Below are 16,563 nucleotides of genomic sequence, written 5' to 3' on the forward strand. Positions count from 1 at the left end.
ATTAAATAAAAAATGAGAATTGTTGTGAAGTCCTAATTAATAAAGGATTATTTTTGTAATTTGTAATAATGAATAATTATTTGTGTAATATGTAAAAAATATATATATATATATAAAATAAATAAATAAAAAGATGTGAACATTGACCACCGAATTTGGTGGTGGTCAATGATCAATTAATTGTGCCAGCACAAGTTGCTGGCACAATTAATTGTATGCAAGGCTTATAAAAAACAAAGGATGCTCCATTTCTTTTTTGAGGAGAAGAGATTAGTGATATTTGAGAGAGTGATTTAATTTTTGAGGGTAGTTTAATTATTTTGGGGAGAGATAAAAATAATAAAGATAATTATTTCGGGTCTTTTCGGGAAACACTGAGTGTACTATTTTTATTTTTATCTCATTGTAACTCTAGAAAGTTTCTAGAGAGTACCTCTTGTAACTCATAAATTCAATAAAATTATTTTATCGCTCCGTTAAATTGTCGTAATCCTGGAAAATTCCCAACACAGTAAAAAGGATCCTACAAATTTCAATTTTTATTCATCGGACCTTTCTACCTCACACTTCCAACTTCTCAAAGCTTACTCGTTTCTTTTCTTCAGATCTTCCTCAGGCTTTTCAGGTGTGTTTCGTGTTTCGTGTCTCAATTCTATATTTTATTTCTGTCTTACTTTATGGCAGCAAGCAACTCTATAGAACCCTTTTCTCATCTCTGCACGTTTTCCTTTGTAACTGTTATGATCTGATCTTCAGCTTTTGGGATTCTATTTAATGTTATTCTCAGTGTGAATCTAGTTTAGCTTGGAGTTCTTTTAGTAGTTATGCTGTTATAGACAATAGTCACAATATCATGATTCTTGTTGACTACCTGAATTATGTTTGTCTCAAGCTTTTCGGTTGTTTTCTATCTCTTTCCTTGATCAATTTTTTTATTTCCCACCATCTGGGCTTGAATTTCCAACCAAGACAATAAGCATCTCATACCCTGATTTTGGGGGATTGAAATGCTAATTCTGGGACTCTACTAGCACAGCAGGAAAGAAAATTAGTGGAGCAAGTTTGAAATCTGAGGTCAATCTTGATTGTTGACCAATCAAAAGAGTTCAGTTTGGGAATTGGTTTTTGTTCATTCTTTATCCATGGGGGATTGTGGCTATGTGATTCCTGAACTGGAACGAGAAGAAGACTTGATTGCTGCTGCAAAACACATAAGTATAATCCATGAAAACGTGAACGAGGTTGAGGGAATAACTGAGATTGAAAAGCAGCTAAATGTTGTTCAGGAGAAGATTATGAGTTGGGAAACGGATCAGTCTATGATTTGGGATTCAAGTCTTGATGAAGCTACTCAATATCTAAATGCAGCTGATGAAGCAAGAAAGTTTGTGGAAAAATTGGAGGCATTGTCTTCGAATAATAAGGATTGCAGGGAAAAGGAACTGTTGCAGAGGTCTCATGACATCCTTCAAATTGCAATGACAAGGCTTGAGGAAGAGTTTAAGCACATTCTTCTCCGAAACAGACAACCTTTTGAGCCAGAACGGGTGTCTTTCCGTTCTAGTGCAGAGGATACTATAGATTTCAGCTCAGTAATCTCTCTTGGGGATAACTCGGTTGAGAAATCAATTAATAGAGATAGTGTTAGCAGAAATTCAGAGGAATTCATCATTGATTTGGTTCATCCAGAAGTAATTTCTGATCTTAGATGCATTGCAAATTTAATGTTCATCTCCAAGTACGGCCACGAATGCTCTCAGGCCTATATTAGTGTGAGAAGAGATGCCTTGGATGAGTGTCTCTTTATCCTTGAAATGGAGAAACTGAGCATTGAGGATGTGCTGAAATTGGAATGGAGAAGCTTGAATTCCAAGATCAAAAGGTGGGTAAGAGCTATGAAGATGTTCGTGCGGGTGTATCTTGCTAGCGAGAAATATCTCATCGAACAAATTTTTGGAGACCTTGGAACAGTTAATCTGGTTTGTTTTGCTGAGGCTTTAAAGGGTTCAATTTTACAGCTATTGATTTTTGGCGATGCTATATCTATGGGACCTCACAAACCAGAGAAGCTATTTCCTATTTTTGATATGTATGAGGTTCTTGCAGATCTTTTTCCAGATATAGACTCTTTATACTCGGATGATGCTGGGTTTTGTGTTAGAACTGACTGTCGTGAGGTTCTAAAGCGATTGGGGGACTCTGTTAAGACTGCATTTAGGGGCGGGCGCAGGATAAAGTTACGGGGCGGGGGAAAAACTTTAACAATTTTCCTGGGCTGGCTTGATAGGGCTTCTGGGGATTTTGACGGGGGCCAAAATCCTTCCCCCATAAGCCATGCTGTCGGTCCGCCCCTGACTGCATTCCACGAATTCGAGATGTCCATCGCAACAAGTGTGTCGTTAAATCCTTTCCCGGGAGGTGGAATTCACCATCTGACTCGGTATGTCATGAACTATATCAACACACTTGCAGACTATCGCGAGACCCTTAATTTTCTACTCAGGGATGAAAATGGAGAGGATCCTGTTTTGTTGTCCCCGGACATGAGTCCACCTACAGAAGAAGAAAACAGAAATGATGTTTCCCCAATCGCTCGCCACTTTCGATCAGTTGCTTCGATTCTGAAGTGCAACCTTGATGATAAGGCCAAGTTATACAAAGATCCTTCCTTGCAGAGCATTTTTTTGATGAACAACATACATTATATGACTCAAAAGATAAAGAATTCGGTGCTTAGGCATATATTTGGGGATGACTGGATACGAAAGCACAACCGGAAACTCCAACAGCACGCAATGAACTATGAAAGAGCTACTTGGAGTTCAGTTCTAGCTCCGTTGAAGGTTGACGGAAATCACAACTCGGATTCTGTCTGGAAATCCTCTCTCAAGAAGAGGTTTCGAAACTTTAACCTTGATTTCGAGGAGGTTTATCGGACTCAGACAGCATGGATAATACCTGACCAGCAGCTTCGGGAAGAGTTGCAGATATTGTCTGTTAAGGTGATCCAGGCGTATCGAGCATTCGTTGGAAGATATAACTATTTCATAAGTGAAGAGCATATAAAACACAGTGCAGATGATTTAGAGATGTTTTTGGATGATCTGTTCCAGGGTTGTCAAAAATCATTGCAGAATCCTCACAGGAGATGATAAAATAGGTTGTATTGAAATATTTTTACAGCAGAAACTCTTCTGCTATTGTAATCTTATAATAATAAAACTCTTCTGCTAATAAAATAACATAGGTGTTTAATGAGCGAGAATGAATTTCCAGAGAAAGGTCTGAAAACAGTAATTTTGGAAAATAAAAAAAAAATGATTATATAGTAAATATTATTCTAAACAATTTTAATTGTTAACTATTTATATTTTGAGGTTGTAATAGTCGAAAGCATCATTTAAAGTTTAGTAAAAAAATAAAGATATTTGCTTTACCTTTTAAAACATGGGATAATTAAAACATGGGATAATTACTAATCTGACTCAATTAAGGATCACAATTTACATATCTAACCCACCTTACCTCAAAGTTACCAAATTAGACACTTTCACTTATTTTGGACAAAACTAACCTTAGTTCTATTTGATGAATCGATCGATCTTCTTCTTCTTCTTCTTCCTCCTCCGCTTCATCCGCTTCTTGTTCTTCTTCTTCTTCTTGTTCTTCTTCTTCTTCGTTTCAACTTCTTCATCTTCTTCAATTTCTTATACCAATCGTTAACGATTTTTGAGATTTTTGACATATTATGTTCAATTTCCCGTACAAATGGTATATTTTTTGCTTATACGCTTGCTTTTCTCATTGGTTTTGCCTCTTTCTTCATCTTTAATGGTATCGTTTCAATTTCCTCTATTTTTCATAATTTTATTTTCATTTTCGTCCATTGTTGTCGCATTTGTGACAAGAACTGTCGCATTTCGTCGCAAATGCGACAAGAACTGTCGCATTTGTTAATGCGACAACTCTTGTCGCATTTACGACGAAATGCGACAGTTCTTGTCGCATTTGCGACGAAATGCGACAGTTCTTGTCGCATTTGCGACGAAATGCGACAATTTCGTCAAATGCGACAGCAATGGAGGAAAATGGAAAAAATTATGGAAAAATAGAGGAAATTGAAACGATACCATTACAGATGATGAAAGAGGGAAAACCAACGAGAAAAGCAAGCGTATAAGCAAAAAATATACCATTTGTACGGGAAATTGAACATAATATGTCAAAAATCTCAAAAATCGCTAACGATTTATATCAGAAATTGAAGAAGATGAACTGAAGAAGAAGTTGAAACAGAGAAGAAGAAGAAGAACAAGAAGAAGAAGAAGAAGAAGCGGATGAAGCGGAGGAGAAGGAGGAGGAGGAAGAAGAAGAAGATCGATTCATCAAATAGAACTAAGGTTAGTTTTGTCCAAAATGGATGAAAATGTCTAATTTGGTAACTTTGAGGCAAGGTGGGTTAGATATGTAAATTGGGGTCCTTTATTGGGTCAAATTAGTAATTATCCCTTAAAACATTGTGTTTGGACCAATTAAGGTTGACTTAAATGGTTAAAAGTCTCAAATCGTTTAAACTAGATCTTGGATTCGAGAATCCACCTAAAAAGTGATTGACGAGTCTCGAACCGAGAAATTGTATAGAATCACATGACATAATGTTTTGCCTTATTCATTCCTCATTTATTAATAGGGTAAATTACAAAACGAGGTCAAATGGGAGGTCCATTTACATATTTAACCCATTTACTCAACCTACTACATATTTAGACTGTTTTTGTGTGGCTTTCCCATAATACCCTCAATATTTACGCGTGTCTGTCTCCCTCCCGTCTGACTTCACAGATACGATCATATGCGAAGCTAATCGATGGGTTTACTTGATGAATTTAATTAGCATATGCGAAGCCTGCGAAACTAATGTTTGGTTTACTTGATGAATTTAATTAGTATATGCGAAGCCTGAATGTGTTTTGAAACTAATTCGCGAAGTGGTATATAACAAAAAATGCCAAACAACAACGGATTCTAACATTAAATCATAACATTATCAAAATTTACAACAAGATTGCCACAATAACAACATTAAAATCATAACATTATCAAAATTTACAACAAGATTGCCACAATAAACTCCTAACAAATCACTTCAAAGTGAACCTGACTAATCTGGACGGAAATTTCTCTTTCTATCGGAAGTCCAGACCTTTTGGGATGAGAAATGGAAGTCCAAACCTTTTGGGATGGACGTGTCCCATGGTGCACACCAAGATTGGCACAATCTCTCCTAACCAATCATTTCAAAGTGAATGTGTCAATCTTGAGGGAAATTTCTCCCTATACAGGAAGGAAAGCCATCTCCCATGCAGCCCAATACGCCACCTTCCAGAAAAGGATGTTATGTAATCAACCACCTTCAGGAAAAATTAATCGTGTTAGGCAGGGAAAAAGACGATTTTGGCTTCGCGAAATGAGGATTAGAGAAGTATGCGAGGTCTGAAACGTGACGATCTACGTCGCATATCGATGTTTTCGCGAAGTCTGCGAGTGAAATCATGAACTTTTCTACTCGCAGACTTCACGAACTAATCGATTCGCGAAGTAGATCGTCACGTTTCAGGCTCTTTCTCTTCGCAGAACTTTGCGAGATCATCGACTACGCGAAGTGTATTCATGAAAAAACAGCAGATACTTACATTTTTCGCGCCTTTCACCCTTAAAAGCGATAATAACAATATGATAAACTGGGAAAAACGATGGAAATAACGTAGAATAACCATTTCTTTTATGGTAACAAGAAGAAAGAAACCGAGTAACGAGCAGGAACAGGAAGATAAAGAACCATGGCTTCGTTTTCTAGGATTAGGAAGTTGCAGAATCAAAAAATGAAGAGAGGAAAAAGAGAAATACATTGTGATTTGGAGAAATGGTGCAGATTTCGTGCAATTTAAAGGAAGATATGAAGATCAAAAGTCTTGGAATCATTAATGTAGGAGCCAACAGTAGTTTCGCGCACCCAAGGAGAAGAGGGGAGAGAACGTTCGCGTAAGGGGAAGTGGGAAGGTTAGGGGTATTATGGGAAAGTCACACAAAAACAGTCTAGATATATAGTAGGTTGAGTAAATTGGTTAAATATATAAATGGGTCTCCCATTTGACCCATTTTTATAATTTTCCCTTATTAATATCATACTCATTGCAGTTGATCTTTCACGGCCCTAACTTTACAAACACAATGACTCCAATATCCTCATTGATTAAGTCAAAATGAAAAGGTCCAAAAAAATTAAAGGCCTTATACACACCAGCTTCCTGAATTTGTGCATAAAAGTAGATTGATTCCCTAAACTTTATTAGTTTCTCACTAGTTCTCTAAACTTGCTTATTTCGTATCACCAACTTCCTAAACTTGTCCATAATAGTAGATTAGCTTCCTGAACTTTGCAAGTGTCTCATCAGTTTCCTAAACTTGCTTATTCAGTAACAATTAAATACAAAAACCATAATATTATCGATTCTCATCCATTCGATCTCTCAAACCTGTAACACTAACTCTTATAATAGGTTGAAAGGTAGAAGTGAAAAAATCACCCCGCAAATAGATGAAAGTGTATTTTTAGAATTTAGATTTAATAAATTTTTGTATTTAGTTGTTACGAAATAAGCAATTTTGGAGAGCTGGTAAGACACTTGCAAAATTCAGAGAGCTAATCTATTTGTATGGACAAATTTAGGGAGTTGATGATACAAAATAAGCAAGTTTAGTGAGCTAGTGAGACACTATCAAAGTTCAGGAAGTCAATCTACTTTTGTAGACAAATTCAGAAAGCTGGTGATGTATTAGGCCAAAATTAAAATCGTTTAGAAACATGTTTCTAATACAACCACCATTTTAGATTTTCCAACCAGTTTCTCCTTCCTAACCAAACGACACTTAAATGTCTTCAAGATAATAATAAAAAAATCATTTCCATCGTATCGACAATAGAATGTGATTTTCATAAAAAAAAAAAAAAAAAAAAAAAAAACAATAGAATGCGACATGTTATTGTAGCCATCTTATCAATATTGTATAGTAAAGTGCAAAGTTCAAAAGTCATAACGTTCAGTTTTTAAGTTTAGCTCAGGAATGGATAAATTTCATCAATGGTGTACAATATTTCTTCTATTTCACACTTTGGTGTCTCACTAATATGTATGAATCTAACTTTCCACTTTGGTGTATGACCGGTTAAAATGACTAGTCAAACCGGTCAAACCTGCCACCTCATCATTTTTCATTCAAATCATTAGTAAAAGTGGGACCCACAAATTATTAAAAAAATTAATTTTTCTCATTTCCCTCTTTTACACGTATCCCTCCATCTCTTCATCTTCTTCGTGATCTTGGGGAGTTGAGATTTAAAACTTTAAAATTAAGAGTAGTACATATTGTATTTCGGTTTGGTTTTGTTCGGTTTTGGACCGAACCAAACTGAACCGAACCGAAAACCAAACTAGCTTAAAAATTAGGACCGAACCAAACCAAATTCTAATTCGATCTGGTTTGGTTTGGTTTTTTCGGTTTGGTTTTTTCAGTCCGGTTTTTTCGGTCTTTGAGTTTTCAGTTCGGTTCTGCTCACCCCTATTCTTCCCTCTATTTCTTTCTCTCTCTAACCTTTCTTTTTAAATTTCTTTCTCTCTCTAACTCTCCCTCTCTCTCTCTAAATCTAGTTCTTCCCAAAAGAAAATATAAATCCAGTAAATATATTCAATGAAATTGTTGAGCGGTTCCGAAAAGTAATTACAACAGCATGTACATGAAATTGTATTATCATTTTGTATTTTAAATTCAACACAAAAACAACTTATTTCTTGGCAATAATTATTTCCGGACCTAAGCACCAACAACAAGAAAGAAAGAGATAGAAATCAATTTTTTAACTTTTGATTTTCTAGGTTGGGCTTTTTGAAAATGATGTGTTTCCTTTACATCATCTAAGTAGCTGCTTTTGCTTTTTGAAAATAACGTGTTTCCTTTTACATCTCTAGGAAGGTATTCAACAACTATGTTGAAACCACACACTTAATAAATAGAAAATAAATGGGTAAGATAGAATCAAATAGAAAATGTTAAGACCACGCATCACGTAGCTTTAATGATGGAACTACTCAGGAAGCGATTGGAGGAGCACGTTCCAAGGACTTCTTCGATAGGTGCCATGATCTAAAACAAATTCGAAGGCTCAAATATTGCCCCTTCTCAATTTTTCACTAGAGAAGCGACCTGCTGCACAACAATGTCAGCATTACTATTGGTTTAATCTCAACACTTCTACAGATCATATTGAGAGAGAGAGAGAGAGGTGCTAGAGAGAGAAAGGATTTATAGAAAAAAAATAGAGAGGGGAAAACATGGAGATGGTGTTTTTTAGTTAGGAGGGTAATTTAGTAATTATACTATGTATGGGTCCTTTTTTATAAATGGATAAAATAAAAACTGATGAGGTGGCGCTTTGACTTTGGGTTGACCGGTCATTTTAACCGGCCATACACCAAAGTGGAGATCACTTCTAAGTTCGTACATATTAGTAAGACAAATTGAAGATTGTACACCAAAGTATGAAATAGGGCAAAGGTTGTACACTATTGATGAAATTTATCCGTTCAGGGAGCCATGGGTAAAATTAGCCATTTATCAAGTAGATAAGCTTCTTCTCCAGCCTACAAGGATTGTTGACGTGGGAAAGAACCAAAATAACAGACTATCAAGCAAGCCCAAGGTAACTAGGGATTACACAAAAATAGAAGTATACAGGCAGGAACCAAGAAAAAAACCTTCCTCATCATTTCTGCTTTCACATGGGGCTGAAGCATCATTTTGAGCCAATGTCTCTCCATCATAACATTCAATCTACTCCTAAATCTAGGATTACACCAACCTAATGTACATTTTTTGACTCAAATTATGAACAAAAGCAGCACCCATCTCCATTAATGCAACTGCCACCAACAGCCAAAGGTCAATGGAATCGATCATCTGAGCGACAAGGATTACCGAGTTCCCACAATTCCTTCAGTTCAAATGGTGTATATCTAAAGCAATCCAACCTACAGTCCGTATGCACAAGACCGGATGCAGCAATATTATTTATAATGCCCAAAATGGTTTTCTTACTGCCGCTGTCGAGTTGCCATGATCAGATTCTTCACAGGTTTCATCAGGATCATCATCTTCCTCTCCATATTCCATTAATTTGACCAATGTATCTGGGACATCTAACAGTCCAAGAATATAAAGTTTTAAACAAATGATTAGCATAAGTATGATAAAATTATAAAAGATTCTTCCTAATCAAGGTTAACACCTACTCTTATTCAATTAATTGTTATCCGATGCAAAAGTAAAGAAGTAACAAATAGAAGCAAACAAGATAGTGTGAGTTGCCTAAATTCTGTTCATACCAGTTACAATTACAGATTTGCTTTTGTTCGAAATGATGTTCTTCTCCTGTTTTTGTGTGGTATGTGAAGAACTAAATTTTGGCGGAGGTGGTGGTGGGAGCATAGTTCGTGGCGGCAGCATCCCATTTGATGATGGTGGACGGGGCATGATTTGTGGAGGCGGTGGTGGCATTCCATTCAATGACGACTGCACTGATTTTTTTGGAGCTGGCACAGTCAATATGTTTCTCAAACTATCTGTTGATGCTTGCTCACTGTTCCTCAATACTTCTGGTCCCTGCAATAAGTTAGGAAGAAAAACAAATGCAAGCCTGGATCTCAATATCAATTAGACATGATATAAATATAATATGTAAAAATCTCACATCACATTTAAAATGATCTCAAAGTCATCCTTTTTTTGACAAAGAAGAATGTTAATAGCAAATAGCATTTTTGGGATGAACAAGTTCTTCAGAATTCCTATTTGCTACAAATCACATCCCCGAACAATTAGCATTATTTTGTATAGTGAATCAACATATAGTGAAATCTTCACTAGGTGATGGAATTAAAAGAAGGTGCATGTGAAAGTATATTAATAAGAATTATGCTAAACTACCTCCCTGTTTGATGTAATTTCAAAAAGTTACTTTGACCCCAAAGAATCTTTGATGATATCGCACCAACAAATGCTAGCTTTTTCAGCACTTCTGATTTAAGAGGAACTCAGCTATGCAGATTGGTAGCGCCTATCATGTAGATACTAGAGCTTCACTTTTAGACTCAATTGAGAAGACTTTCAGCATTTTTAATTCAAGAGGGAACTCGTAAATGCAAATTGGCATAGCCTATCATGTAGATAGGCATTTGTTAATATTGGTGTTCCAATATAAACGCATTCATACTATCTACCACCTAAGGGAAATGACCAATCAGAAAATCATATAAATTCTTTGACCATTGCACTGAAGCAGCAAGATTCCATTGGTGACTGCCTTCAAAAATGAAAACCCTGTGAAACATAGAAACCAATGGCCCTAACAGAAAGGTCCAGCATCAGGCTGTTAGCGCTTCTTAGAAGGTCAGAGAAAATACCTGGAATATCAAGCAATGAAAGTCAGCAAACACTGTAAATATATTAATGGGGAGTGGAAAATAAAAACAAAAACAAAAAAAATACCCTTGGAGAAAGGGCTTACAAGTATTCATCAAAGCAGATGTTTGTTCCTATATCAGGCAACAGTTAAGTTGGCCAAAGAACCAGGTCGACTTTCTAAATAAATCCTAGGAAAATGTTTTTCAATTGATAATTCAACAACGTTAAACTTCAGTTAAGAGCACACAAAGCAAAAACGTTTTTCCCCACACAGCTTAAATACGGAGTGTCATTACATGTACACAAGTACCTTGTGATAATGCATAGAGAGAATGCATATAAGAGCAGAGCAGGCAAACCAAAAGGGAAGTACAATACACTAAGGGTGCCAAATATTCATAGCCAAAAGGATAATAAAATTCACTAGTCAATCACCTAATCCAGCTAGCTACCAGATATGATGGTTAGCCAATGCCACACCCTGCAAATGAGGCTTTACTTAAGTTGCAAAAGAACTGATTCATCTGTCAAAATAAGTACCTACTATAGGTAAACGATCTAGTTTAATAATTTAATAATACAAATAAACCAAGTTCAGACCTAACAGCAGGATCAAAAGAAGCACCAATTGTATACAAAAGACCTCTTAATATTACAATTCAAAGTCCTTTTTAACCTCCTTATCACAAATTCTTACATATATGATTCGACATCACATATTCATCCTTCCAGAAGAATGATAAATAACCAGATAAAACCACAGTATGTACAAAAGCTTGAAATTATTGCAGTTCTTTACACAGAAAACAACAGCATATTAGGTGTTTGAAAGGTAGTTAACCTCATGAAAACTATATCCTATAATGTAATGTCAGATATTACAGTAAAATAGATCATTAGGAAATGATTCCATCCATCCTCGAAGTCCACCAAAGAAAATATCCAAATCATCCTCAAAGTCCACCAAATACACAGATTATAACAAACAAAAAATTCCAACCGCAGCTAATAGATTAACATTCTAATTCGAATGGACATAAGCCTTATGTTCGGATGAACACAATGCATAACTCGAAACAATTCAACTATCAAAAAACCTCAGAGGAAAAAAAAGATAATCAATCATGCAATGGAAAAAGAAGATCCACTAAAGCAAGAAAAAAAAATAAACTCCATTTAAAAAAAAAAAAAAACAAGATACCGTATCATGAGCTTTTTAAAATCTAATCCTTCATCCCATTATTGATTCATAGGCATATATTTTTAAGAAAGCTTAGTAATGCAAAATTTTAGACAAATCAAGGATTTTTGAGCTGTAGCACATTAAAACCTTCTTTCTTGCTCTAAGACATTTAAAAACTTTACACGCAAATCTGCTTTGCTTCAAACATCCATGCTAAAACAAAAAAGCAACATGTACCTGATACGCCTGTGAAGTACCCTTTGAACCTATAGGCAACTCCTGAAACTTCCGCCTCTGTGTAGGAGGCTTCTCCTTCTCAAGATTGGAGGAGGTACTTGATGCTGGGGTCGTGCTTGCAACTGATGTTGTAGGTGCAACTGTAGAAGTTAATGGAGATGTTGACTGTCGAAGGGCTAGAGCAACTTGTTGTAAAGGTGTGGCCTGAGGATATATCCCAGCATACCCACTATAGCTCGTTCCTCCATTTACTGAAGGTCGGGGATGGAGATATATGTTTGATTGAGGATGTCCACAGTTAACTGCTTCCACAGATTGATAAGCAGTTGTTTGTGAAAGGACAGATGTCATCTCATGTATTCTAACTGAAGAAGTTGGAATTGTTAGAGTAGATCCCATCTCCGGTAATGTCAAACCAACAGCTACACCTGTATTTGCTTTCTGTTCATTCACAGAACCCTGCACACCATCTAATAACTTTTGTGGAGGTGGAACATCATAATGAACCTTACATGATGAGAACCTGAAAAAGTTGGGGAAAAAAACAATAGCTAATCAGTAGGAATAATTTCATTAGAAAATGTCAGAACTAAATTACCAAATCATCAACTATTTATGCCCTCCAACTAACATGAGAAGGAATTGCATTTAAGAGAAGAAAAATGCATATTAATGCATTGTATATAGCGTACAAGCAGACAAAAAGCATCATTATTCATAGCCTAATTACCTAGAGGCACCACATTCTATGCTTATTGTGTCAAGAAGGTTTTCAGCCAATCGTTTGGCATCTTCAAGGCTCTTCGGATTATTGGCAGACAAGACTAGATAAAGCTGCTGCCGTGCTTCTACACCACAAAGAAATCACATGACAACTATATTAGATAGTGAAATTAAGCTAAATAAGTAAACAATAGCAATCAAATATTTACAAGAAATGTCGCATTAAAGATAAGAAGTACCTCTGTCATTTGGGCTTTCAGAATTTCCAGAGCCACACCCTTTCAGTACAACAGTTGCTCCTGTTTCATTCATAATGTGATTTATATACTGGTCCTGCATGTACACAACCAAACCACCACCAACACAAAAACAATTTCTCCCAATGGCATGGAGATGTGAGAGAAAGCTTGAAACATTAGAATCTCTTACAAATATAAAAATCAATAGATCAGAAAATGTTGCTCTACCTAAAGATAAAAGAACATACTAGTTGTTAAAAAAATATAATTTACATATTCATCCAAAAATGTATTGCATATCTAAGTTCACACGTATGAAGTGAGATGTCCAACAATAATTTAGTACTGTAGAAATCCATAATAAAAAATGAAAGAGCATGAAAACAATTCTGTGAAGTCAATTATGAAAAACAATAAAAAAGAGAAAGAAATAAAGAACTCACATTTGGTCCACGAATTCGAGCAGCAATATTAAGTGATGGGTCTGCGTCAAATCCCAAAAACACACACGTGCTCAGTGCCTGAGAAACCTCATTCAGTTAGAGATTTATGCAATGCACTAATGGTTCCATAGTTAGTCTATAAAGACCTCATTTTTCCACTGTTTTGAAGAAAATTTGTAGGGGCAGCAATTTTGATGTTTTTCAAAAGCAGCAAGCAACTGCGATTCAACTACTCTAAAGTCTATGGCCTGAACATGCCGAAGACAAACCTCAAGGTTTGAGCACTTTCAATCATGATATGCTAGAGTGTGCAAAGATACATACCTTCACTCCAGTAAACAAAGAAGGCTGTAAGTTTGGACCCTGCTTTAACATTTCTTCAACCATTGCAGCTGCACGGTCAACTGCTAAAATCCGTTCTGCTGTGTCTTTCAACTGCACAGGTAGAGTTTTCTATCAAAGAGAATTCAGAACAAAAGATAAAGAATAAGGGAATTCTGCCCAGCAGAAGGCCAGCTACTCTGTTCACATCTTCTTTACCGAATATTTAAGGCTTGCTACAACATATTGAATTATGGTTTGCCTCGATAACTAAAGTGGTAGTACCCCCATTCCTCAAAAACTAGAGTTTAGGCCCAATGCACATGTAATGCTTCAATAATGGCAAAGAAAGTTCAGAAGGGAAGGAGGAAATAAATTAACTAAAATCACTCCCATTAGATTAATATAGCAGTCCAAATAATTTTTAGTTAGGTAGTGGCTTAGGAGCGGCCTCTTCAAAAAAAAAAAAAGCAGGGGAAGGCTTGCCCCAGTACACCCTTGTGGTGGGACCCCTCCCCGGACCCTCGCTGAGCGGGGACGCGTAGTGCACCAGGCCGCCCTTTTTAGTGGCTTGGATCTCTTGAAGTAAAATCCGCTCTCGACTTAGTTTTCTAGAAATGCACAAGTTGATATAGAACCCATAAATATACTCACATGAGCCCCAGCAGATATGTGAAGATACAACGGTCTTTCACCATCAGGAGCTGCATTTGGCAGACGATACTTGCCCCTGCAGAGAAATCCAGCAGAATCATTGTTTGGAAGGACAGCCATTCAAAACAAACAAACTATGCATACAATATATAGAAAGGAAACCACAGTCCATCAGATATGCCTCTAACAATCAACTGACCTAGTTATCACCACAGCACCTGTGCACATCTGAATCTGCAAGTAAACAAATCAACAATTAAAATGAAAGAAATTCACTTCAATTTCCATAAAAGACATTAATCAGTATGAATCAACCAGAATAAATTATACCTCTTCCTGTGTCTGGCGCTTGGTTAGCTTGTAGCGAATAGAAGTCTCCGCATCATTAATAACAATTTCTCGTGCTATTATTAACTCATCCTGAATCTTAGGCTGAAAAAAGTACTAGTTCACACAAACAACCAGATAACAAAACAACATCAAATAACAATTTTTTTCTGTTTGATGACATTCTTAATTTTTGCATATACAATTTTGGGGACAAAGTTTAGACAATACAGTACAATTATGCATAAGGTGCTCATGAAAAAGGAAAACATGATTGGTAGGGGGTCTCACTTGATTTGATTTAGGGACTGATGTACTAGTGTTTTGCGGCAAAGAATGCACCTGAAATACAGGTGGGATGGTTGCACAATTTGTCACAAGTTGATTAGTTAAAAGAGAACCAGACACTGAAGCAACTCCTGGGAGAGAGATTCCAGTAAGAGATGTCATATTTCCAAACGGAACAACACCAGAAATAGTTGCCACTCCAGCTGCAATCAATGACTCAGCAGGCTGATCCCACTTCCGCTTTTTCCTGAACCATGTACCAATTGTTAGAATTTCAAACAGACCAATCTTCACATCTGTGCAAATATGCATAGCATAATACAAGATAAAAGATAAGCATATGAACGAACAAGTCTAATATGCAATGAAGGCACTATCAATCATTGAACTATCTTGGATGGAGTCTTGTCTCTAAAAGAAAAATCAGAGTTATTGTTTCGTTGTTTTCCGAAATATGTAAGATATATTGGATGCCCATACAGAAAACATCATTCATGGTGACTGAGCACATAGAATAATACAAGAGGCAAATCAAGTGCAAAGCAACATTGCTCCAATTGTGGTGACACAGAATTTTTTATCACAATGTCCATTTGCCTTCCAAAATGATAAGAATTTCTGTTCTTTTTAAAAAATGCAAGCCAGAGGGCGTTGACACATCCAAAATAGTAGATCATGCATTCCTCCTGTGACGTGAAAAAAAAAATCCCCGACCAAGGGTTACTTCCTTGAGCACTATCCCTTTGATTCAAATGCATAAATCATCATAGAATTTGAAAAGAGAAAATCAAACATCACCTTATTAATTTTACCAATTCCTTTCAGCATCAGAAATCAAAAATAAAATAACCACGACCAGAACTCCTACCACGTAAAGAAACATCTCCTAGCAGAAAAAACCAAGCACATCCAGAGCGAAAACAATATAGCTATAATCCCTAATCAAGATCAATCAGAGAGTCAAAAAAGAAATGCAAACAATGTTTAAAAATAAGTCGTTATATGAGGAATGAATGTCACCCAACAATTAGGGTTTATTTATATGTCCCTTCATTGCAATACATTGATTACCTTGGCCTCGATTGTGAATTATCGTGATTCGCAGTGGGATCATCCGAGGAAACTGTAGCATTATTCTCCTCAGTCATTTTCCTTCTCTTTTTATTTCAGATCACGGACGGAAATTAACAGTTACTGCTGATTCGGAGGCTTCTCCTCTATTGGTGGCGGCGGTCGAAGAAGAATAGATGAGGCGGTGCGGTGCGGTGCGGCGCGGCCAAATTTTAACCACATTAGTGGTGGAGTAGGGGAGGACTCGATGGAGAGCGTAAGGCCAATTGTTTTCTGACACGTACAGAAAAGCGACGACCTGATATTTACTCGAAATCAGTTTTCTCAGTTTGTAATTAAATTTAGGCATAACATTCATTTTACTCCTTAGGCTAATACTTCTAAGTCAATTGAAACGTTAAACTATCAAAATCATCAATTGAATCTCTAAATTAAATAAAAATCATCAATTGACTCATTATTCTATATTAAAATTATAAATTGTAACTATTTGATATTGATTATAATAATCCCTATTCAATAAGTTTAGGGAATATGATCTTAAACTTTCAACTGAATG

At 36.2% G+C, this 16,563-nt stretch overlaps 2 protein-coding genes across 6 annotated transcripts; one reads left to right on the top strand and one right to left on the bottom strand.

Annotated features, from left to right (window-relative positions):
• The first annotated feature begins 261 nt into the window (after positions 1-261).
• Positions 262-3,258, top strand: LOC136208401 (exocyst complex component EXO70E2-like). Its single transcript, XM_065999263.1, has one exon. It carries the CDS (start codon positions 1,143-1,145, stop codon positions 3,150-3,152), a length of 2,010 nt encoding a protein of 669 aa, XP_065855335.1. The 5' UTR covers positions 262-1,142; the 3' UTR covers positions 3,153-3,258.
• A 5,399-nt stretch (positions 3,259-8,657) lies between these two features.
• LOC136208408 (protein RIK) lies at positions 8,658-16,286 on the bottom strand. Of its 5 annotated transcripts, XM_065999293.1 has the most exons (13): positions 16,005-16,282; positions 15,732-15,871; positions 14,937-15,180; positions 14,649-14,762; positions 14,518-14,552; positions 14,319-14,394; positions 13,668-13,778; positions 13,344-13,421; positions 12,901-12,994; positions 12,669-12,786; positions 11,939-12,461; positions 9,441-9,717; positions 8,658-9,254 (listed from the first exon to the last, which is right to left on the bottom strand). In XM_065999293.1, exons 3-13 carry the CDS (start codon positions 15,093-15,095, stop codon positions 9,127-9,129), a joined length of 1,713 nt encoding a protein of 570 aa, XP_065855365.1. In that variant the 5' UTR covers positions 15,096-15,180; positions 15,732-15,871; positions 16,005-16,282; the 3' UTR covers positions 8,658-9,126. The 5 variants fall into 5 exon arrangements, with proteins under 5 accessions (XP_065855365.1, XP_065855358.1, XP_065855351.1 ...); XM_065999286.1 differs by lacking the exon at positions 15,732-15,871 and having other exon boundaries at positions 14,649-14,750; positions 16,005-16,283; XM_065999279.1 differs by lacking the exon at positions 15,732-15,871 and having other exon boundaries at positions 12,669-12,783; positions 16,005-16,283.
• Between the last annotated feature and the right edge of the window lie 277 nt (positions 16,287-16,563).

The sequence above is a fragment of the Euphorbia lathyris genome, chromosome 1 (genome assembly GCF_963576675.1).
Source record: "Euphorbia lathyris chromosome 1, ddEupLath1.1, whole genome shotgun sequence".
In the NCBI taxonomy this organism is placed as follows: Eukaryota; Viridiplantae; Streptophyta; class Magnoliopsida; order Malpighiales; family Euphorbiaceae; genus Euphorbia; species Euphorbia lathyris.